The sequence below is a fragment of the Eriocheir sinensis genome, chromosome 30, assembly GCF_024679095.1.
Source record: "Eriocheir sinensis breed Jianghai 21 chromosome 30, ASM2467909v1, whole genome shotgun sequence".
Lineage (NCBI taxonomy): Eukaryota > Metazoa > Arthropoda > Malacostraca > Decapoda > Varunidae > Eriocheir > Eriocheir sinensis.
Window position 1 is genome coordinate 1,442,358 of NC_066538.1, and position 22,568 is coordinate 1,464,925.

The window sequence follows — 22,568 nt, forward strand, 5'->3', positions numbered from 1 at the left end:
AGAAAATAGGACACTGACCAAGAACTTTATATACGCGAGACAAGAAAAACTCCCATATAAAAGTCATCCATATACCTCACCCACCACAAAATAATTAACCACAATCAACCAAATCAAATAAATAACTTAATATGAGAAAATACGATACTGACAGGAACCTTTATATACGCGAGACATGAAAAAATCCTGCAAAATAACCACCCAAACATTCTCACCCACCACAAAATAATAAACCACAATCAACCAAGCTAACCAAACCACTTAACACAACCAAATAACAACCAGAGCTGACAACAACACTTACACACGGGGTCCCTTTTAGATGGTGTCCACATGGGAGGGTGCTAAGAGGCGGCACTTTCTCTCCCTTTTTCCCTATTTTTGAGGCGCCAGCGACACCCTTTGACCTCCACCATGGCACCGAAGAAGGGAAAAAAGGGCAAGAACAAGGACGACTGGGAGGAAGCGGAGGAGGAGAAGAAGGCAAGCGGAGGAGAGGAGGAAGAGGGGGAGGAGGCGGCAGCTGTTACGAGGAAAAAGAAGAAGGGGAAGAAGGGTGAGGAGGAAGAGGAAGGAGGAGGAGGAAAGGGGAAGAAAGGAGGGAAGGGAAAACATAATATCAGTGACGATGAGAGTGTGGAAGACGATAGGAAGGAAAAGAAGAAGGGGAAGAAGGGTGACGATGATGACGAAGGGGGAAGAGGAGGGAAGGGGAAGAAAGGAGGGAAGGGAAAACATAATATCAGTGATGATGAGAGTGTAGAAGATGATAGGAAGGAAAAGAAGAAGGGGAAGAAGGGTGACGATGATGATGAAGGGGGAAGAGGAGGAAAGGGGAAGAAAGGAGGGAAGGGAAAGCATAACATCAGTGACGACGAGAGTGTGGAAGAGGAGAAGAAGAAGGGAGGGAAGACGAAGAAGGGAGGAAAAGGCAAGCATGATAGTGACGATGAAGAAGATGCGCCAACGAGAGGAGGCAAGAAGAAGAAGGGAGGAAGAGGAAGACACGACCTCAGTGATGACGAAGATGGGAAACTGGAGGAATCGATGAATAAGAAGAATAAGAAGAAGGGGAGGAATGATGCCATGGACTCGGACGACGATGCCATGCCAGGGAAGAAGGGAACGCCCGCCCAGGCTCAGAAGAAGGGGAAGAAGAAGAAGGGGAAGGGGAAGGACGACTGGAGCGACGACGAGAAGGAGGTAGAAGACGCGGAGGAGACGGCGAAAACCCCATCGTTAGCAAAATCTGTGAAAAAGGAAAAGAAGAAGAAGAAGAAGGGAGGGAAGGACGACGATTGGGAAGATGAAGGGGAGAACAAGTTGATGGAGAAGATGCTGGGGATGGAGATAGACGAGGGCTCGGACGAGGATGAGTTCATGGCGATGCAGGTGAAGAATCTGAAATCTAAGCAACAGAAGAAGAAGGAGAAGAAGAAGGTATTGATGGAGGAAGAGGAAGAAGACGAGGAGGAGGAGGAGGAGGAGGAGGAAGATGACGCCGCGGAGGAGGATGAGATACAGAAGCTGGAGAAGGAGGTGGAGGTGATGAAGATAACGGAGGAGGTGAAGGAGAAGAAGAAGGAGAAAACAGCGAGTAAAGTGAAGGAAGAGACGACGAAGGAGGAAAAGAAAAAGGAGGAAATAGTGGACAACAAGAAAACGGAAATCGCGGAAGTGGAGAAAGAGAAAGTGGATGAACCAAAGAAGGAGGAGAAGAAGGAAGAAGAGAAGAAGAAGGAGAAGGAAGAAGAGAAGAAGAAGGAGAAGACTCCAGAACCACCACCACCACCACCACCAGCGGAAGAGAAGATAGTCTCGTCGGAGGATGAAGAGGAAGAGGAGGAGACGGAGGAGATGAAACTTAAGAGGAAGAAGCAAGAAGGTGAGATATTTTTTCCTCTTTGTTATACTTTCCTTCTACTTTCTCTCTTTATCACTGTCTTCCTTCTCACTCCCTTCGCTCAACCTATCTACACCTTCTTCATTAGCTCATCTTTCTACCTTAGTGCTCTCTCTCTCTCTCTCTCTCACACATTTCCTTCCTTCCTTTACCTCCTTTAATCACCTCTCTGCCTCTCTCTCTCTCTCTCCTCCCACACATTGCTCTTCCATCCTTCCTCTGCCATGTATAACCATCTCCCTCTCTTCCTCTCCCTCTCGCTCGCCCCCCAGAGAAGGAAGCCATGAAGAAGCTTAGCCACAAGGAACGAAAGAAACTCAAGCAACAGATGGAGTATGAACGGCAGATGGAGGCCATGCTTAAGAAGGGAGGCCATGGCTCTTCAGCTCTCGACGACACCTTCTCCGTCTCACAGGCTCAGAAGTCCGACAAGCAGCAATCACAGCTCGAGAATGCCGTCGATATTAAGGTGCGTCGAGGGGGATATAGAGGAGAGGATTGATGTTTTCTGATTTTTGATACTAAGAGGCTTGTTAAATAATGTGTTTGTGTGTGGAAGAAGTGTGTTTGACGTATATAAGAAGCTCGAGAATGCCGTCGATATTAAGGTGCGTCGAGGGGGATATAGAGGAGAGGATTGGTGTTTTCTGATTTTTGATACTAAGAAGCTTGTTAAATAATGTGTTTGTGTGTGGAAGAAGTGTGTTTTATGCATATAAGAAGCTCGAGAATGCCGTCGATATTAAGGTGCGTCGAGGGGGATATAGAGGAGAGGATTGGTGTTTTCTGGTTTTTGATACTAAGAGGCTTGTAAAAAAATGTGTTTGTGTGTGTAAGTAACGTGTTTAACTTATATAAGAAGCTCGAGAATGATGTTAATTTTAAGGTGGGTTGAGGGAAATAGAGGTGAGTTTTGATGTTTTCTGATTTTTAATACCGAGAGGCTTGTTTAAATAATGTGTTTGTGTGTGGAAGTGACGTGTTTAACCTATATAAGAAGCCCAAGAATGATGTCGATTTTAAAGTGCGTCAGGGGGGGATACAGAGGAAAGGCTTGATGTTTTCTGATTTTTATACTGAGAGACTTGTCAAAAAAATGTGTTTGTATCTGTGGAAGAGATGTGTTTTAACTAATTTCTACATTTTTTCATAATTTCCCTAACATTTTTTCCTAAACCCCACTTCTACGTTTTCCTTCTTTCCTGCCAGATTGAGAACTTCAGCATCTCGGCAAAGGGCAAGGCTCTCTTCACCAACGCCTCACTCATGATCGCCAACTCCCGCCGCTATGGCCTGGTGGGGCCTAACGGGTAGGTCCCCATGCCTGTACCAGCTTGTCATTATAAGTGGTGGCCTTTTGATTTCATGGATAAGCGTTACTCTATCTAGCTATATTGTCATCCATACCGTAGAGAGAGAAAGAGCCTTGTAGTTGCCATGTCACCCTCTGTATCTGTCCCTTAACCCGTCCGCTGCAATTGGCACGGATTTGGTCTTCCCTGGTAGCCTGGTAACATACACTCCCAGGTCTTTCTCTGCCTCTGTGGTGGATAGTGGAGTGTTTCCCATGTGGTATTGGTGTACTGGATATCCCCTCCCAAGATACAGGACTTTACATCTTTCTTCACTCCTGTAGCTTGGTGATGTCTTCTTGTAGGAAATCCACAGTCAAGGAGTTAATCCACAACTATATTTTTTACTTCTCCAACATGATATAGGTAATAGGGAAAGAGAGATAGAGAGTGAGAGAGTGCATAGCTGACCCTTCCCTTTCTTTACAGGCACGGCAAGACCACACTCCTACGCCACATCCAGTCCCGCGCTCTCAATATTCCTCCCAACATCGACGTCCTCTACTGCGAACAGGCAAGTGGAGGCGACTCTTATTTTTATTTATTTTATTTTTTTACATCAATGGAGGCGGCTAAAGGGCAAGAAAAAGTGCAAAAAATAAAAATAAATAGATAAAAAGCCCGCTACTTGCCGCTCCCATAATAGACACAAGTAAAGAGTAGCCAAGAGAAGTCCATTTCGGGTGGAGATATAATGGGATCTGAATCTTTTAAGAGGGATTTAAAGCCCGCTACTCGCCTCTCCCATAATAGAGTAAAGAGTAGCCAAAAGAGAGGTCAATTTCGGGTGGATATATAATGGGATCTGAACCTTTTAAGAGGGATTTCGAATTTATTGAGAGGGATTAGTGAATTTGAACCCTCTATTCTAATTCTATATGAAGTTCATGTGGATAAGAAGCTTTAGTATTTTCATGTGTATTTTATTTTTTTTATTTTTACTCCATTCCACCTTCACTATACTGTCCATTTCCTATCACCACCCCTATCACCATCACCACCATCACCATCACCACAACCTAACCTCACCACCACTGCACTCAACCATCCTCACCACTTCTGAAACCCCTCACCACCATCTCCCTTCACCATACCTTCACTGTCCACCACCACCCCCATCACCATCATCACCACACAAACTACCCTCACCATCATCATCATCACCACCACCTAACCTCACCACCACCACATTCAACCATCCTCACCACCATCTTCCTTCACCATACCTTCACTGTCATAACCCTTCCACCACCACCCCTATCACCATCACCACCACATACAAACTACCCTCACCATCATCATCACCACCACCACCACACAACCAAACCTCACCACCATCACCACACACCCCCTCTTACCCCCCTCCCCCTCCTCACCCCATTGCAGGAGGTGGTAGCAGACGACACCCCAGCCATTGACGTGGTCCTCAAGGCAGACAAGAAGCGGACGGACTTGCTGCAGGAGCGCGACCAGCTGGAGGCCAACATGAAGAAGAAGAACAAGGAGGTGGACATGGATCGCTTGCAGGAGGTCTACGAGGAGCTCAAGGCAATTGGGGCGGACAAGGCGGAACCCAAGGCCAGAAGGTAAGGGCCGTGTTAGGTCTTGAGGTCTCTGGGTCTCTGGGTGTCAAGTTTTACCCATTTCTAAATTTATCCCATCCGCTGCGATTGGCACGGATTTGTCCTTCACTGGTAGCCTGATAACATACACTCCCAGGTCTTTCTCTGCCTCTGTGGTGGATAGTGGAGTGTTTCCCATGTGGTATTGGTGTGCTGGATATCCCTCCCATGGTGCAGGACTTTACATTTTTCCTCACTGAATTGTAGCAGCCACTTTTTGCTCCATTCCTGTTGCTTCTAAATATATACTTCTTCACTTACTTTTAATCCTTCACCCCTCCTCTCCGCACCCCATATCCTCGCTGGTCTCAAATAATTTTCTCTTAACCCCTCCACTCCTCTCCGTACCCCATAGGATCCTGGCTGGTCTGGGGTTCACGCTGGAGATGCAGGGGCGGGCAACCAAGAACTTCTCCGGTGGTTGGCGCATGCGTGTGTCCCTGGCACGCGCCCTCTTCATGGAACCCACGCTGCTCATGCTTGACGAACCCACCAACCATCTCGACCTCAACGCCGTCATCTGGCTCGATAACTACTTGCAGGTATGGGGTGAGGGGCGATAGGGGGGGGGCTGGGAGGGTTAGGTCTGTTTTCCGTAAGTGTGAACCCCAAACCTGGTAGAATCCTATGGGGTGCGGAGAGGCGGAGGGGTTATAATGGGGTGGAGTGGGTCTAGTTTAAAGAAAGGAAGGGAAAGAAAAGGAGGAAGAGGAAGGAAAGGAAGGAGAAGAAGATGTTTTGTTCCTTCTATCTCTGTTCTAATGCATTCTTTTGTCCTTAAATTTATTCTTGTTCATTCATTCTTAGGGAGTTTTTGGGGAATTTTCAGGAACTTTGAGAACGGAGAAAAATCTACAAGTTTGTCTATGGTGCCTTTGGTCTTTATTTATTTATTTATTTATTTATTTACTTATTTTTTTGTGCCTGAGGTTATTGTTGCCTCTCCAGACTTCAGCTTTAGGGGGCTGTTGGTGAATGTCCCTTAGCCCAGTGGTGATGCAGGCAGGATTGTTTAAGTGACTCCTATTGAGGTTCATGCCGCCCTACAGTTGACCTAACCTAACCTAACAAAACCCCAAACAGTTACTAAAGGTCCTGACTCAGAAAATTCATATATGCTCCTTACTAATGAGACTTTCTATACGACAAAGTGAGGTCATTCGTTGTTGATTTATACCATAAGGTGCTGGCTATCATGTGTTTGAAGATACCCTAAACTTAACCTAACCTAACCAGCCAGTTACTATAGGTCTTCATCCAGCCTCTTGCAGACTCCCTATGTTCTTATGTTCTAACACGTGCCGCAACACTCCTCTCAGGGTTGGAAGAAGACGCTGCTGGTAGTCTCTCACGACCAGTCTTTCCTCGACAATGTGTGCACGGATGTCATCCACCTCGACCAACAGAAACTCTTCTACTACAAGGGAAACTACTCCATGTTCAAGAAGGTGTGTATATATATGTGTGTGTGTGTGTGTATTAATCTAGTTGTAGTGTACCAGAAATGAGCTTTACTTGGGTCCCTGTTCCAATTCTCAGTTTATCAAGTTTACCTCTGAATTCATTAATAGTTTTGGCTTTGTGTGTGTGTGTGTGTGTGTGTGTGTGTGTGTGTGTGTGTGTGTGTGTGTGTATTCACCTAGTTGTATTTACCTAGTTGTGAAATACAGGAAGAGAACTGCACTAGGCTTGTGTTGTCCCATCTCCATAACACTTATTATCCAGTTTGGCTTTAACCCCTTCACTACAGCCGGGCCAAAACAGCGCCCTGCTCCGTATCCGGGATCACCTCGCGCGCCAAATTTCAAATGTCGCTATTGAATATAACAAGTTTTCAGCCATAAACTCAACATAATCATCATGTAGTATATATGAAAACATGCAGAATTAAATGTTGCACTTAAAGAAACTCACTACGGCTGGGCCAAAATAGCGCCCCGTGCCGTATTCGGGATCGCCTCGCGTGCCAAATTTCAAATGTCTTTCTTTCTCTCTACTTCCTCCCCTTTCTTGTTGTAGGTAAAGTCTGCTATGTTTCCCTAACCTGGTGTGTGTGGTGGTGTTACAGATGCTGGTGCAGAAGAGGAAGGAGCAGGTGAAGGCGTATGAGAAGCAGGAGAAGAGGATTAAGGAGATGAAGGCCTCGGGAGCCAGCAAGAAGCAAGCTGTGAGTTGACCTTCCTTCCTTCCTGTGTTTGTTCCTCCTTCCTTCCTTCATAGTTGACCTTCCTTCCTGCATTTCTGTTTTTGTGTGTTCCTTCCTTCCTTCTGAGTTGACCTTCCTTCCTTCCTGCGTTTGTTCCTCCTTCCTTCCTTCTGAGTTGACCTTCCTTCCTGCATTTCTTTTTTTGTGTGTTCCTTCCTTCCTTCTGAGTTGACCTTCCTTCCTTCCTGCGTTTGTTCCTCCTTCCTTCCTTCAGAGTTGACCTTCCTTCCTGCATTTCTGTTTTTGTGTGTTCCTTCCTTCCTTCTGAGTTGACCTTCCTTCCTTCCTGTGTTTGTTCCTCCTTCCTTTCTTCAGAGTTGACCTTCCTTCCTGCATTTCTTTTTTTGTGCGTTCCTCCTTCCTTCCTTCAGAGTTGACCTTCCTTCCTTCCTGCATTTGTTCCTCCTTCCTTCCTTCAGAGTTGACCTTCCTTCCTGCATTTCTTTTGTTGTGTGTTCCTTCCTTCCTTCCTTCTGAGTTGACCTTCCTTCCTTTCTGTGTTCCTCCTGCCTTCCTTTCTGCCTTCCTTCCATCCTTCCTTCCTGCGTTCCTCCTTCCTTCCTTTCTTCCTTCTAGCCTTCCTTCTCTACCTCCTTAATTCTACCTTCCTTATTCCTTCCTGCTTTCCTCCTTCCTTCCTTCCTTCCTTCTAGCCTTCCTTCGTTCCTTTGTTCCTTCTTCTTTCCTTCCTTTCTTCATTGCCTCCTTTCTTCCTTTTTTTCCTTTTCATTTTATCTTTTTTTTCTACTTTCCTTCTTCCTTCTTTCTTTCTTCCTTCCTTACTTCCTTTCTTTTTCCTCCTATTTCCTTCTTTCCTATCTTCCTCCCTGCCTCTGTTTTCTCCTTCCTTCTTTCCTTTCTACCTCCCTTCTTTCCTTCCATTCTTTCTTCCTTCCTTCCTTCCTTCCTTTTCTTTCTCACCTTCTCCCTCCCTCTTTCCTTCCTCTTCCCTCCCCTTCACTCCTACCCTCCCTTCTCTCACCCCTTTTCCTTCTCTTCTCCCTCCTTCCTTCCCTTCCCTTCCTTCCCCTTCACTCCTACCCTCCCTTCCCTCACCTCACTCTCTCCTTCAACCCCCACAGGAGAAGAAGACCAAGGAAGTCCTCACACGCAAACAGGAGAAGAACCGCGCCAAGAACAAGAAGGACGAGGATGAAAGTGGACCGGCAGAGCTTCTGGAACGACCCCAGGATTACGTCGTCAAGTTCACCTTCCCGGAACCTCCGCCGCTGCAGCCCCCCATCCTCGGCCTCTACACCGTCTCCTTCAACTACTCCGGGCACAAGCCGCTCTTCCGAAACGTCGACTTTGGTATTGACATGGAAACCCGCATTGCGATTGTTGGACCAAATGGCGTCGGGAAATCCACCTTCCTGAAACTGCTCCTCGGGGAATTGACGCCGACCACCGGGGAGATGCGGAAGAACCATCGCCTCAAGATCGGGCGCTACGACCAGCACTCCGGCGAGCACCTCACGGCGGAGGAGTCCCCATCCGAGTACCTCATGCGTCTTTTCAACCTCCCGTACGAGAAAGCCCGGAAGTCACTCGGGACATTCGGTCTTGCCTCACACGCGCACACCATCAAGAACAAGGATCTCTCAGGCGGGCAGAAGGCTCGTGTTGCCCTCGCTGAACTCTGCCTGTCCTCGCCCGACGTCCTCATCCTTGACGAACCCACGAATAACCTTGACATCGAGAGCATTGACGCGCTGGCCGAGGCGATCGCTGAGTACAAGGGCGGAGTGATCATAGTTTCCCACGACGAACGGCTCATCCGAGACACCAACTGCAGCCTGTGGGTCATCGAGGATCAGACGATTAACGAGATTGACGGAGGATTTGATGACTACCGCAAGGAGCTTCTCGACGAGCTGGGCGAAGTCATCAACAGCCCCAGCATATCGGCGCATAAATCGGCGGATCTTTAGGTGCTGTGAGAAGGCTGTCTTGGGGGTTTCTGTCAGTGTTTTTTTTTTCTGTTTTTTTTTACGTAGGTACTTTAATTTTTTGTTTTTTGTTTATGAATTTATCATTTTTTAATATTTTTTTTTTTTCCGTACTTTATTTTTTGTTTTTTGTTTACGAATTCTGTCATTTTTTGTTTATTTATCTTTCTTTTTTATTTACGTAATTTAATTTTCTTTATTTGTTTACGAATTCATAATTTTTTGTTTACTTTTTTTTTTTTTTTTATTTATGTATTTTAATTTCCTGTCTTTGTTTATGAATTCTATTATTTATTGTTTATTTTGCTTTCTATTCATTTTTTTTTTCGTCATTTGCGTTACTCAGCGAACTCTTGTTGTTATTGATTATTATTTACTGCTGTTGTTTATCATTATTCATTGTTGTTTTTGTGATTACTATTATTTTTATCATTATTTTTTGGGACTTGCACGAACCGCCTTTCAAAATTATTCATGCCTTTTTTTTTTTCGTGGACCAGAGTGAAATGGTGCCAATGTCCGCCCACTTGCTAGTTTATTTTCTATTAGTTTATATTTTTTCTATCCTCCATCTCTATTTTTTATTCTCCCATCTATCAATATTTTTCATGGTTCCAATTCCTTATATTATTCTCTGGGTCTTCCTGTAAGCTTCGTGTCCTGGTCAGCTGTACGTTTATCTTTATTATCATTGTTATTATTACAACTACTGCTTATTATTATCTTTATTTTACCTCTCGTTTATCAATTATTGGTCTTTGTTTTGGTTCTGTTCGGTCAAGCTCAACGTATACATTCTTACTAGTGTTTATTTTATTTGTGTTTCTGTGATTGATTGCTGTCTATGTTAACCAGCCAGCCGGGGTCCTTCTTGCATAATAGAGTGCTGTCCGAGTCCCTGTGAGTAAAGACACGTAAGATAAAACGGAAACAGGAGAAAAAGATGAAAAAAAAAAGAATGTTCCTCAGTGAATGCAAGATCTGGGGAAAGGAAAGGAAAGGAAGAGGAGGAAAAGAGTAATGTAAGGTATTGTCCGAGTCCCTGTGAGTAAAGACACGCAAGAAGAAGCAAAAAAAGGAGAAAAAGATGAAAAAAAATTAGAACATCGCTCGGTGAATGCAAGATCTGGGGACACAAATTAAAAGGAAGAGGAGGAAAAGAGTAATGTAAGGTATTGTCCGAGTCCCTGTGAGTAAAGACCTGTAAGATAAAACATAATAGGAGAAAAATATGATAAAAATTAGAACATTGCTCGGTGAATGCAAGATCTGGGGACACAAATTAAAAGGTAGAGGAGGAAAAGGAGTAATGTAATGTGTTGTCCGAGTCCCTAAGATTAAAGACACGTAAGAAGAAGCAGAAAAGGAGAAAAATACGAAAAAAAAGAATGTTCCTCGGTGAATGCAAGATCTGGGGACATAAATTAAAAGGTAGAAGAGGAAAAGGAGTAATGTTATGTGTTGCTGTCCGAGTCCCTGTGAGTAAAGACATGTAATATTGAGCAAAAAAGGAGAAAATATGAAAAAAAAATAGAATATTGCTCAGTGAATGCAAGATCTGGGAACACAAATTAAAAGGAAGAGGAGGAAAGGAGTAATGTGGTAAAGGGCTGTCCTCCTCCTCCATGTGGGAAGGGAAAAAAGATAAAAAAGAAGACGACAGGAAAGAGAGAAAATAGATTGTCCTCCTCCTTGTGAGTGAAGTGAAGATAAGAAGAGGAAAAAAGATGATAGGGAAAAAGAGAAAAAAGATTGTCCTCCATGTGTGTCAAGAAGGAAAGGAAGGAAAGAAATAATAGAAAAAGAGATTGTCCTCCTCCATGTGAGTGAAGTAAAGATGAAAAGAAGGAAAAAAGATTACAGGAAGAAAAATAAAAAGATTGTCCTCCTCCATGTGAGTGAAAAAGAAAAAAGATGAGAGGAAAAAAAGAAAAAAATAGATTGTCCTCCTCCATGTGAGTGAAGTAAAGATGAAAAGAAGGAAAAAAGATTACAGGAAAAAAAATAAGATTGTCCTCCATGTGAGTGAAAAAGAAAAAAAATGAGAGGAAAAAAAGAAAAAAAAATATTGTCCTCCTCCATGTGAGTGAAGTAAAGATGAAAAGAAGGAAAAAATATAATAGAAAAAAAAAAAAAATGATTACCCTCCTTCATGTGCGCCAAGAAGGAAAGGGAAGCGAAAAACGTTTGCATTTGATAAGGAAAAGAAGTTAAAAAGTACGGAAAAGTAAAGTGTACAGAGAATTAGATGGATCCGAGAGGAGGAGAAAGAACATGAAAAAGAGTAGTGAATATGAGACTCAAATTAATCACAAACTTTGAATAGAGGAAGAGAAGGAGATTCTGAATATATATGTAAAGTATTATTTCCCAGCATCTGTTAATGAGAGAGAGAGAGAGAGAGAGAGAGAGAGAGAGAGAGAGAGAGAGAGAGAGAGAGAGAGAGAGAGAGAGAATGAATGGAAGAAAGTGGGAATGAGATAAAATTTAGTAATTTAATGTATAACTAAGAGGAACAGACAATAATATTTACTGAAAAAGAAAGAGAATGAAGGAAAGTTAGATAGAAAAAATATATATTAATGTAACAAGATGAATAGATAATTACTGAAAGAGAAAGAGAGAGAGAGAGAGAGAGAGAGAGAGAGAGAGAGAGAGAGAGAGAGAGAGAGAGAGAGAGAGAGAGAGAATGGAATAAAGAATGACTTAGAAGATAAATATTTTAGTGTAACCATAATGAATAAACGAAAACAATAATACCTGTGTGAATATTCTGCCCTCACAATACCTCTAACATTCTAACTATACATAACCATTATTTAAAAGGCCCCAAAAGATTATACATCGACAATCTACCTTTGAAATAGAAACAATAATACCTGGGTGAATAGTCTCCCCTCACAATACCTCTAAACATTCTAACTATACTTTAATCAATCAATCAATCAAACTGTATTAATAGTAATCCCGAAGGAAAAACGCAATCCACAATGACGTAATAGCAGCAGCAGCAGCAGCAATAACCACGTGGGAGGAGTGCCCAAGTGACCTCAACCGGTGCCCGCGAGGTTAAAAAGATAGAAATACCCGCATATCATTATTGGCGCACATTATGGCGGCACTCGGGGTGAAGAAGAACCCTCACTTTGAAATAGAACCTAAAAGTAACCCCGAAGGAAACACGCAATCCACAATGACGTCACAACATCGTCATCATCAGCAATAACAACACGTGGGAGGAGGAGATCCGAGTGACCTCAACCGGTGCCCGCGAGGTTAAAATGGACAGAAATAGCCGCATATCATTATTGGCGCACATTATGGTGGCACTCGGGGCGAAGAAGAATCCTCCCTTTACCTCTGCGACACAAAGGGAGGCGTGAAAAGGGCTGCAAGGGCGAATAAAAGGAGAAAGGAGTGTGGAAATGGACGAGCCTTCCCGGATCAGCTGATTGTCAAAGGTAAGGAATGGCTCTCTTGTTATTTACTATTTTTAAGGTTATTATTCACTTGCTCTTCGTGTCTTAAGGTGTTATGGTTGGTATTTATAGAAGCTTTCACCTCCCACGTCAATTATAGATTTCCAGAGGACGAAAAGGAGATCAATCTTGTTTTAATAAGTGTTTTTTTTTAGGTTCATGGTACAGAGGGTCATACTACCACCAGGGTCATTGAAAAAGATAAGTCGGTTTCTAATAGGTGTTTTTTAGGTTCGTTTATAGAAGGGTCAGTCTAGCACGATGGTCATAAAAAGTACCCCTGGAAATGCCAATGACTCCTACGAAAGCCTTGTCAAATGTGTTAGCTTTCAAAAGGGTCATAAAACTACCCCTGGAAATGCCCCCAAAAACTCCTATGAAAGCCTTGTCAAATGTGTTAGTTTTCAAAAGGGTCATAAAGCTACCCCTGGAAATGCCCCCCAAAACTATTATGAAAGCCTTGGCAAAATGTGTTAGCTTCAAGAGGGTCATAAAACTACCCCAGGAAATGCCCCCCAAAACTATTATGAAAGCCTTGTCAAATGTGTTAACTTTCAAAAGGGTCATAAAACTACCCCTGGAAAGGCCCCCCAAAACTACTATGAAAGCCTTGGCAAAATGTGTTAGCTCCAGGAGGGGTCATAAAACTACCCTGGAAATGCCAATGACTCCTACGAAAGCCTTGTCAAATGTGTTAGCTTTCAAAGGGGTTATAAAACTACCCCTGGAAATGCCAATGACTCCTACGAAAGCCTTGTCAAATGTGTTAGCTTTCAGAGGGGTTATAAAACTACCCCTGGAAATGCCCCCCAAAACTCCTATGAAAGCCTTGTCAAATGTGTGTGCTTGGGTCCCGAGATGTTTAAGAATACGACTATGGTTTAATACGTTTCATATCTATAAATTTCAAAAGTATGCTTTATCACTTTATTGGGTTGTGTTGGGTTAAGTTAAGATCGTAGAGAGAGAGAGAGAGAGAGAGAGTATTGGATTGAAGAGAATATGATTTATTATTAATTATTATTAGTATATAAGTGAAAAATTAAAGGCGTTTAAATTTTTACTGATCTTCTCATTACGTTTCACATTATACTGGGAAGAAAAGTGTAATATGCGAATCTCTCTCTCTCTCTCTCTCTCTCCTGATTACCACCTTTATAAAATTAATGTCAATATAGAAAACGCGGACTCGTAAAAATAAGGAGACAAAAAGGGGGACTAAAATATTAATGGTCGATTTTTTTTTTTTTTTTTTTTTTTTTTTTTGCGTCCAGTCAAAAGTGTGTTTAAAGATCAAGATTAGCTATGAATATTGATGAAGCGGATGACACACACACACACACACACACACACGCACACACACACGGACACACATGCACACACACGCACATATACATACCCTGCATGTATCATAATAGTGGCATACTTACTACGTATACATAAATACCTGCTAACATACATACATACATACATACATACATACATACATACATTAATTTTCATAGTTTCAGATGAGTAGATGTATTGATAGATAGACAGATAGATAGATAGATAGACATACAGTAATAGACCTGCTCATACATACATACATACATACATACATGCATACATACATACATACATACATACATACATACAAGAGAAATTCAATTAGGTTAACCCGGTATATTCATGAGCATATAACCTCAATCTATATTCAGCAACACACACACACACACACACACACACACACACACACACACACACACACACACACACACACACACACACACACACACACACACACACACACACACACAATGCCATCATATAAATATTGTACAGATTTGAATTGTAACTATGCGGAAAATCTCTCTCTCTCTCTCTCTCTCTCTCTCTCTCTCTCTCTCTCTCTCGCTCTTTTTAATATTTCAACGACTGACAAAATTAATCGCTCTTGGTATAACGTAATTCTTTTTCACTAACATTCCTACTACAGCATTTTATTCAGCGTTGGGTGGGAGTGGGATGGAGAGGGTGGGTGGGAGGGAAGAGTGGAATGAGAGTGGACTTGTGGGTGGACAGACTGGAAGAACGAAATAATGGATGGGTGAAAAGGGAGGGGGGGGGGGGAGAGGGGTGGAAGAACTGGGGAAACGATGGAAGAATAAGTGGATGGAAGAGTGTGGGACGGTGTGTTGGTTGAGTGAGCGGAGGAAGGGGGGAGGACGAGAGGGAGAGAGAGAGAGTGGATGGGTGGATAAAGAGTGTGAGTGGAAGAGAGTTTGTGTGGTGGAAGGTGAGAACGAGAGGGTGGTGGAGTGGTTGAGTGGAAGAATGAGGGGATGGGTGGATAGGTGGAAGAGGTGTGGAGGAGAGTGAGTGTAAGAAAAGGGATGGATGATGACGGGTGGATGAGAGAGAGAGAGAGAGAGAGAGAGAGAGAGAGAGAGAGAGAGAGAGAGAGAGAGAGAGAGAGAGGTGGAAGAGTGGGTATGGGTGAGTGTGGAAGGGATGGTGGATGAGGCTGGGTGGGTCTGGGTGAAAGCGGGTGACGTTTGACAGTGGAATCAGCGCGCTTGTCAAATTGAATAGTTTCCGCTTCACCAATAATATTACCGCGAAAGAAAATGGAGGAAGAGAGAGAGATGGAATGAGAAGTGGAGGAAGAGAATGGAAGAGTAATAAGGAATGGAATAAAAAGATGAATGAAAAGGGAAACTAAATAAAGTGTAATGCAAAAAGAGAATGGGAATAAAGATGGAAAATAAAAAAAAACGAAGAATAAAAATGAATAGAAATAAATAATAGATGAGAGAGAGAGAGAGAGAGAGAGAGAGAGTGTAGGGTGCGTGACTGGTATAATAGGTCACGATCTTTTCACCTCCTCCTCCTCCTCCTCCTCTTCCTCCTCTTCCTCCTCCTCCTCGTCTTTTTGTATGGGGAAAAAAAGAGGAGACGAGGGAGAATTAAGTAGCTGTTTTGAAGCTACGAGAGAGAGAGAGAGAGAGAGAGAGAGAGAGAGAGAATGTCCGATAGATAGATAGACAGGACATTCTAACCCTAAGACTGACTAGTGATCCCTTTTACCTAACATATAAAAGGAGGATCAGGGAAGACTCAATAGGATCAAGAACACAATACTATAGGTTCTTGTGAAGGTCCAAGTGGTTGTCTTTATTCCTTAAGGACTTACACAGCAAAACGCGCTTAGCAATACACCAAAACTCTTCAGTGGACCGTGAACGAAGGGAATTGAAGACGTTTACAAGAGAATCGAGGAGTCTATAAGAGAATCGAGGAGCTTACAAAGAGGATCAAGGAGTTTATATTAGATTACTTAGAGAATTAAGAGATTTTATAAGAGGATCAAGGAGTTTATATTAGTTTACTTAGAGAATTAAGGAAGTTTATAAGAGGATCAAGGAGTTTATAAGAGAATCGAGGAGTTAACAAAGAGAATCAAGGAGTTTATATTAGATTACTTAGAGAATTAAGGAAGTTTATTAGAGGATCAAGGAGTCTTTAAGAGAATCAATGAGTTTACAAAGAGGATCAAGGAGTTTATATTAGATTACTTAGAGAATTAAGGAAATTTATTAGAGGATCAAGGAGTCTTTAAGAGAATCAATGAGTTTACAAAGAGGATCAAGGAGTTTATAAGAGAATCGAGGAGTTAACAAAGAGGATCAAGGAGTTTATATTAGATTACTTAGAGAATTAAGGAAGTTTATAAGAGGATCAATTAGTCTATAAGAGAATCAATGAGTTTACAAAGAGGATCAAGGAGTTTATATTAGTTTACTTAGAGGATTAAGGAAGCCTATAGGGATTTACAGAGATTATGAAGGATTTTAACGGGGAATTGAAGGCGTTTTACAAGAGAATCGATGAGTTTACAAAGAGAATAAAGAGTTTACAAAGAGAATCAGCAGTTTACAAATAGAATTAATAGTTTACAAAGAGGATCAAAAGTTTACAGAGAGAGTCAAGGAGTTTACAAAGAGAATCGAGAGTTTACAAAGAGGATCAAGTGTTTACAAAGAGAATCGAGAGTTTACAAAGAGGATCAAGTGTTTACAAAGAGAATCGAGAGTTTACAAAGAGAATCAGTAGTTTACAAATATAATTAATAGTTTACAAAGAGGATCAAGAGTTTACAAAGAGAATCAGGGAGTTTACAAAGAGAATCGAGAGTTTTTACAAAGAGGATCAAGAGTTTACAAAGATAATCAGTAGTTTACAAATTGAATTAATAGTTTACAAAGAGGATCAAGAGTTTACAAAGTGAATCAGGGAGTTTACAAAGAGAATCAAGGAGTTTACTAAGAGAATCGATTAAGTTTACACGGAGAATCAAAAGTTTACAGAATCAAGGAAGTTTAGCCAGTTTTCAGAGGAGGTCAGTGAAGGTTACATACTCCAGGAAGGTTACAAGAGGTGAACGAAATAAAGACGAGGTGTATAAGTGTAACATCGCTTAATTAATACAACAAATCAATCAGCGTACAGTATTTAACACAACGCATCATATTAAGTTAGTGTGCACAGCTTAACACAACGAGTCAGATGGGCTTACGTAGCTTAATAAGACTGTTGATAAGATAGTCAAATCAGCTTATATCGGTTAACACTTGGGAATCAATCTACATCAAATGAGTTTACACGATTTAACATACAGAATCAAATAAGTTTACATCGTTTGATAATGAAGACATGTAATCAAATGAGTTTACACGGTTTAACATACAGAATCAAATAAGTTTACATCGTTTAATAATGAAGACATGTAATCAAATGAGTTTACACGATTTAACATACAGAATCAAATAAGTTTACATCGTTTGATAATGAAGACATGTAATCAAATGAGTTTACACGGTTTAACATACAGAATCAAATAAGTTTACATCGTTTAATAATGAAGACATGTAATCAAATGAGTTTACACGGTTTAACATACAGAATCAAATAAGTTTACATCGTTTAATAATGAAGACATGTAATCAAATGAGTTTACACGGTTTAACATACAGAATCAAATAAGTTTACATCGTTTGATAATGAAGACATGTAATCAAATGAGTTTACGTCGTTCATTCAACACAGGGAAGGAAATCAGTTTACATGGGTTAAGACAGATAGGATAATCGAATCAGCCTCCATAGTTTCACACGGAATCAAATCAGTTTACATCAAACACATAGAATCAAATCAGTTTTCATCGTTTAACACAGAATCAAATCAGTTTTCATCGTTTAACACACAGAATCAAATCAGTTTTCATCGTTTAACACATAGAATCAAATCAGTTTTCATCGTTTAACACAGAATCAAATCAGTTTTCATCGTTTAACACATAGAATCAAATCAGTTTTCATCGTTTAACACAGAATCAAATCAGTTTTCATCGTTTAACACACAGAATCAAATCAGTTTTCATCGTTTAACACATAGAATCAAATCAGTTTTCATCGTTTAACACAGAATCAAATCAGTTTTCATCGTTTAACACATAGAATCAAATCAGTTTACATCGTTTAACACAGAATCAAATCAGTTTACATCGTTTAACACAGAATCAAATCAGTTTACATCGTTTAACACACAGAATCAAATCAGTTTACATCGTTTAACACACAGAATCAAATCAGTTTACATCGTTTAACACAGAATCAAATCAGTTTACATCGTTTAACACACATAATCAAATCAGTTTACATCGTTTAACACACAGAATCAAATCAGTTTTCATCGTTTAACACACATAATCAAATCAGTTTACATCGTTTAACACACAGAATCAAATCAGTTTACATCGTTTAACACACAGAATCAAATCAGTTTTCATCGTTTAACACAGAATCAAATCAGTTTACATCGTTTAACACACAGAATCAAATCAGTTTTCATCGTTTAACACACAGAATCAAATCAGTTTTCATCGTTTAACACACAGAATCAAATCAGTTTACATCGTTTAACACATAGAATCAAATCAGTTTACATCGTTTAACACAGAATCAAATCAGTTTACATCGTTTAACACACAAAATCAAATCAGTTTTCATCGTTTAACACATAGAATCAAATCAGTTTTCATCGTTTAACACATAGAATCAAATCAGTTTACATCGTTTAACACATAGAATCAAATCAGTTTTCATCGTTTAACACATAGAATCAAATCAGTTTTCATCGTTTAACACATAGAATCAAATCAGTTTTCATCGTTTAACACATAGAATCAAATCAGTTTACATCGTTTAGCACACAAAATCAAATCAGTTTACATCGTTAACATAGAAATTCAAATCACCTTCCATCGTTTAACACACACAATCAAATCAGTGTCCATCGTTTAACATATAGAATCAAATCAGCCTCCATCGTTTAACACATACAATCGTTTAACATATAGAATCAAATCAGCCTCCATCGTTTAACGCACACAATCAAATTAGTTTACGCACAATTACTCAACAAATCCAAGGGCAAGGCAACACACTAACACACAATAACTTTTCACACATCAAAATTGTCATCTTTGTGTATTTCTCTTATTTTTTTCCATGTAAATAAACACACGAACATATATTACCCGGGGCGTTCCCACAAATAACAGGCAACTCATTAATCACCATTTAGACACATTATATTTTTGCTCATTACCAACCGTAGAGGACTTGATAATAAATAATAAGGGTAGTTAGGAAAAGGTAGAGAGCAGAGCCATAGAATAGTAAGGAGAGGAGGTACGGTAGACGATATATTTAAGGAGTGTTGTGTTATGGGAGGAGGAGAAACAAGGCTGAGAATGACTAGTGGAGAACAGAGCCACAGAATAGTAAGGAGAGGAGGTACGGTAGACGATATATTAAAGGAGTGTTGTGTTATGGGAGGAGGAGAAACAAGGCTGAGAATGACTAGTGTAACGCAGAGCCATATAAGAGTAAGGAGAGGAGGTACGGTAGACGATATATTTAAGGAGTGTTGTGTTATGGGAGGAGGAGAAACAAGGCTGAGAATGACTAGTGTAACGCAGAGCCATAGAACAGTAAGGAGAGGAGGTACGGTAGACGATATATTTAAGGAGTGTTGTGTTGTGAAGGAAAGTCATTGAACGTAAATAAATGTAAATAACGAATATAAATAAAAAATGAAATAAAAATGGATAAAACAGGAATAAAAATAAATAAACAATGAAGAAAAGGGTCATTGAGCGTAAATAAATGTAAATAACGAATGAAAATAAAGAATGAAATAAGCAAAAATTGAATAAAACAGGAATAAAAATAAATAATCAATGAAGAAAAGAGTCATTGAACGTAAATAAATGTAAATAACGAATGAAAATAAAGAATGGAATAAGCAAAAAATGAATAAAACAGGAATAAAAATAAATAACCAATGAAGGAAAGAGTTATTGAACGTAAATAAATGGAAATAATGGATGTAAATAAAAAATGCAATGAACAATGAAAAAATAAATAAAAACAGGAATAAAAAAGAAAACTGACCCATGAAAACAAGAAGCCATGGGATATATATAGTTTTTGTATTAATTTATCGACGTTGAGAATTTGTAACAGTGAGCGAACTCTCCTCTTCAAAGGCTCTGACGGAGGTTCGGTAGGTCATGATAGGAACCCTTATAACTGTGTTCCGCATTGGTAGTGTGAGTATTACCCTTTATTATAGTTGTCTGAGTATTAAAATGTTTATATACAATTATTATTATTATTATTATTATTATTATTGTTATTGTTGTTGGTTATTAGTTTTCTCTCGCTACGAAAAGGTTTGTGGACTACTGTGTGTGTGTGTGTGTGTGTGTGTGTGTGTGTGTGTGTGTGTGTGTGTGTGTGTGTGTGTGTGTGTGTGTTCCTACGAAAGGCCAGATGTAAGCTTTTATCATTATTATTATTATTATTATTATTATTATTATTATTATTTGTTATTTTTATCATTATATATTTATCATTATTATTATTTTGTGTATATTCTTCAGTGAAAAGGCACGGTTATTCCCTCCCACGTGTGTGTGTGTGTGTGTGTGTGTGTGTGTGTAAGGCCTTTTCAGAGTAAGAGCTGGACGTACATAAATACACACTCATGAATTATAAAGCAGCTCAACTCTCTGTGTGTGTGTGTGTGTGTGTGTGTGTGTGTGTGTGTGTGTGTGTGTGTGTGTGTGTGTGTGTGTGTGTGTGTGTGCATTATTACTAAGGTTTGCGACATACAGGCTGAGGTTGTTTTAATTTTTGTTTTATTGTTTTTTTTTTGTGTGTGTCTTATGAATAAAAAACTAGAAATGGTCCTGACGTAACCGCTAACACACACACACACACACACACACACACACACACACACACACACACACACACACACACACACACACACACACACACACCAATGATGTTTCCTTTCCTAGCTCTTTCCTCTACCTTCCCTTTTTTCCCCTCCTTTTCCTTCCCTTTCCCTCCTTTTCCTTACCTTTCCCTCCTATGTCTTTCTTTTCCTTCCCTTCCTCTCCCTTTCCTTCCTTTTCCTCCTCTTCCCCAGCGTTCACTGTCTCTACATTTTCCTTACTTTCTCTATCACACCAGTTTTTTCCTTTTCCCTTCCTTTTCCTATTCTTTCCCTTCCTTCCTTTCCTCTTTTCTTCCCCTACCCTTCTCTCTTTTAACCTTTCCTTCCCAACACGCCCTTATCTCCCTTTCCCTTCCTTTCCCTTTCCTTATCACACACACACACACACACACACACACACACACACACACACACACACACACACACACACACACACACACACACACACACACACACACACACACACACACACACATTAGTGATATACCTGTGTTTAACCCTAATTAGTGTACCTTTAATTAAAATCAAAACAAGTTAATTATTCATCCTTACACGCTATATATCTCCTTCATCAAACCCTGTCAGTGTGTGTGTGATTCTAATTCGCTTCATTAATATTATTGGGAAGAAGCTGAAGTCCTATTTTTTTACACGAGTCAATCATTTTCTTATTATTATCCTTATTATTTTTTTTATTCTTAACGTATCAGTGTAATCTACAAGTGTTTCTTTATCGACAAGGCCGCCGTATGTTGAAGTGTTCTTAGAGATACGCAATTGTTGGTATTTTTATATATTTTCAACCTTTTCGTAATGTCTGTCAAATATATTTAACATAAGCTCATTAATATAATCTACAAGTGTTTCTTTATCGACAAGGCCGCCGTATGTTGAAGTGTTCTTAGCGATACGTAATTGTTGCTATTTTTTGTAATTTTTAACCTTTTTTGTAATGTTATCTATCTTACACTTTTTTATCATAAGCTCGTTAATATAATCTACAAGTGTTTCTTTATCGACAAGGCCGCCGTATGTTGAAGTGTTCTTAGCGATACGTAATTGTTGCTATTTTTTGTGATTTTTAACCTTTTTTGTAATGTTATCTATCTTGCACTTTTTTTATCATAAGCTCGTTAATATATTCTACAAGTGTTTCCATAAGACGAGGCCGTTGTATCCGTAGTGTTCGTTCAGTTTTAGTTCATTGTATATAATAAAAAAAAAGCTGGGGTATGAGTGCTGCATATTGCTTTTCTTTGTCTAATATAATTTTTTCTTTCCGTACTTTTTAGGGTGTTTTTTTATAATCATTTAACCGTACATCATGTGCTAAATCGTTCTGCTATTTTCCCCTGTTGTAAACGATAATTTGTTCCATAATACGAATTTCCCATATTTTAATTATCTAGTATTGCTGTTTTTCCTTTCCACAAGTTTTCTACGGGGTATATTTTACATGTTCTTTAGTATACTTCAACTGTGTGTTCGTTCCGCTTTTCCTTCTTTCTTCGTGAACCAGAGACTAAGGCTACAACACCAAGAGTACAGGCAGCGTTGGTGGGCATAAAGGCAGGCTGGTAAGGTATATAGATCAGTATTAGTAGGGTATTAGACTCCCTCTCTCTATCTCTCTGTCTATCTATCTATCCTCACTTCTACGCAGGAAAGGAAGAGTAAACAAAAGCAGGTATAGTGTATAGGTGAG

At 40.2% G+C, this 22,568-nt stretch overlaps 2 protein-coding genes and 1 long non-coding RNA gene across 4 annotated transcripts in view; 2 read left to right on the plus strand and 1 right to left on the minus strand.

Moving 5' to 3' along the window:
- The first annotated feature begins 319 nt into the window (after positions 1-319).
- On the plus strand, positions 320-11,488 carry LOC127005412 (ATP-binding cassette sub-family F member 1-like). Of its 2 annotated transcripts, XR_007758503.1 has the most exons (10): positions 320-1,885; positions 2,176-2,372; positions 3,113-3,213; positions 3,685-3,769; positions 4,642-4,841; positions 5,233-5,419; positions 6,197-6,325; positions 6,946-7,044; positions 8,166-10,321; positions 10,611-11,488. XR_007758503.1 is itself a non-coding variant. In XM_050874235.1 (9 exons), exons 1-9 carry the CDS (start codon positions 415-417, stop codon positions 9,012-9,014), a joined length of 3,318 nt encoding a protein of 1,105 aa, XP_050730192.1. In that variant the 5' UTR covers positions 320-414; the 3' UTR covers positions 9,015-11,488. The 2 variants fall into 2 exon arrangements, 1 of the variants encoding a protein (XP_050730192.1); XM_050874235.1 differs by having other exon boundaries at positions 8,166-11,488.
- Positions 11,489-15,521: 4,033 nt separating this feature from the next.
- LOC127005417 (uncharacterized) lies at positions 15,522-18,042 on the plus strand. Its single transcript, XR_007758507.1, has 2 exons — positions 15,522-16,563; positions 16,604-18,042. It is a non-coding gene; the product is annotated as an uncharacterized LOC127005417 (long non-coding RNA).
- Positions 18,043-20,851: 2,809 nt separating this feature from the next.
- Positions 20,852-22,568, minus strand: part of LOC127005735 (uncharacterized) — a gene marked incomplete at its 5' end in the record, with an annotated part of 8,053 nt that continues 6,336 nt past the window's right edge. The window contains one exon of the mRNA XM_050874847.1: positions 20,852-22,568. This exon is cut by the window's right edge and continues 768 nt beyond it.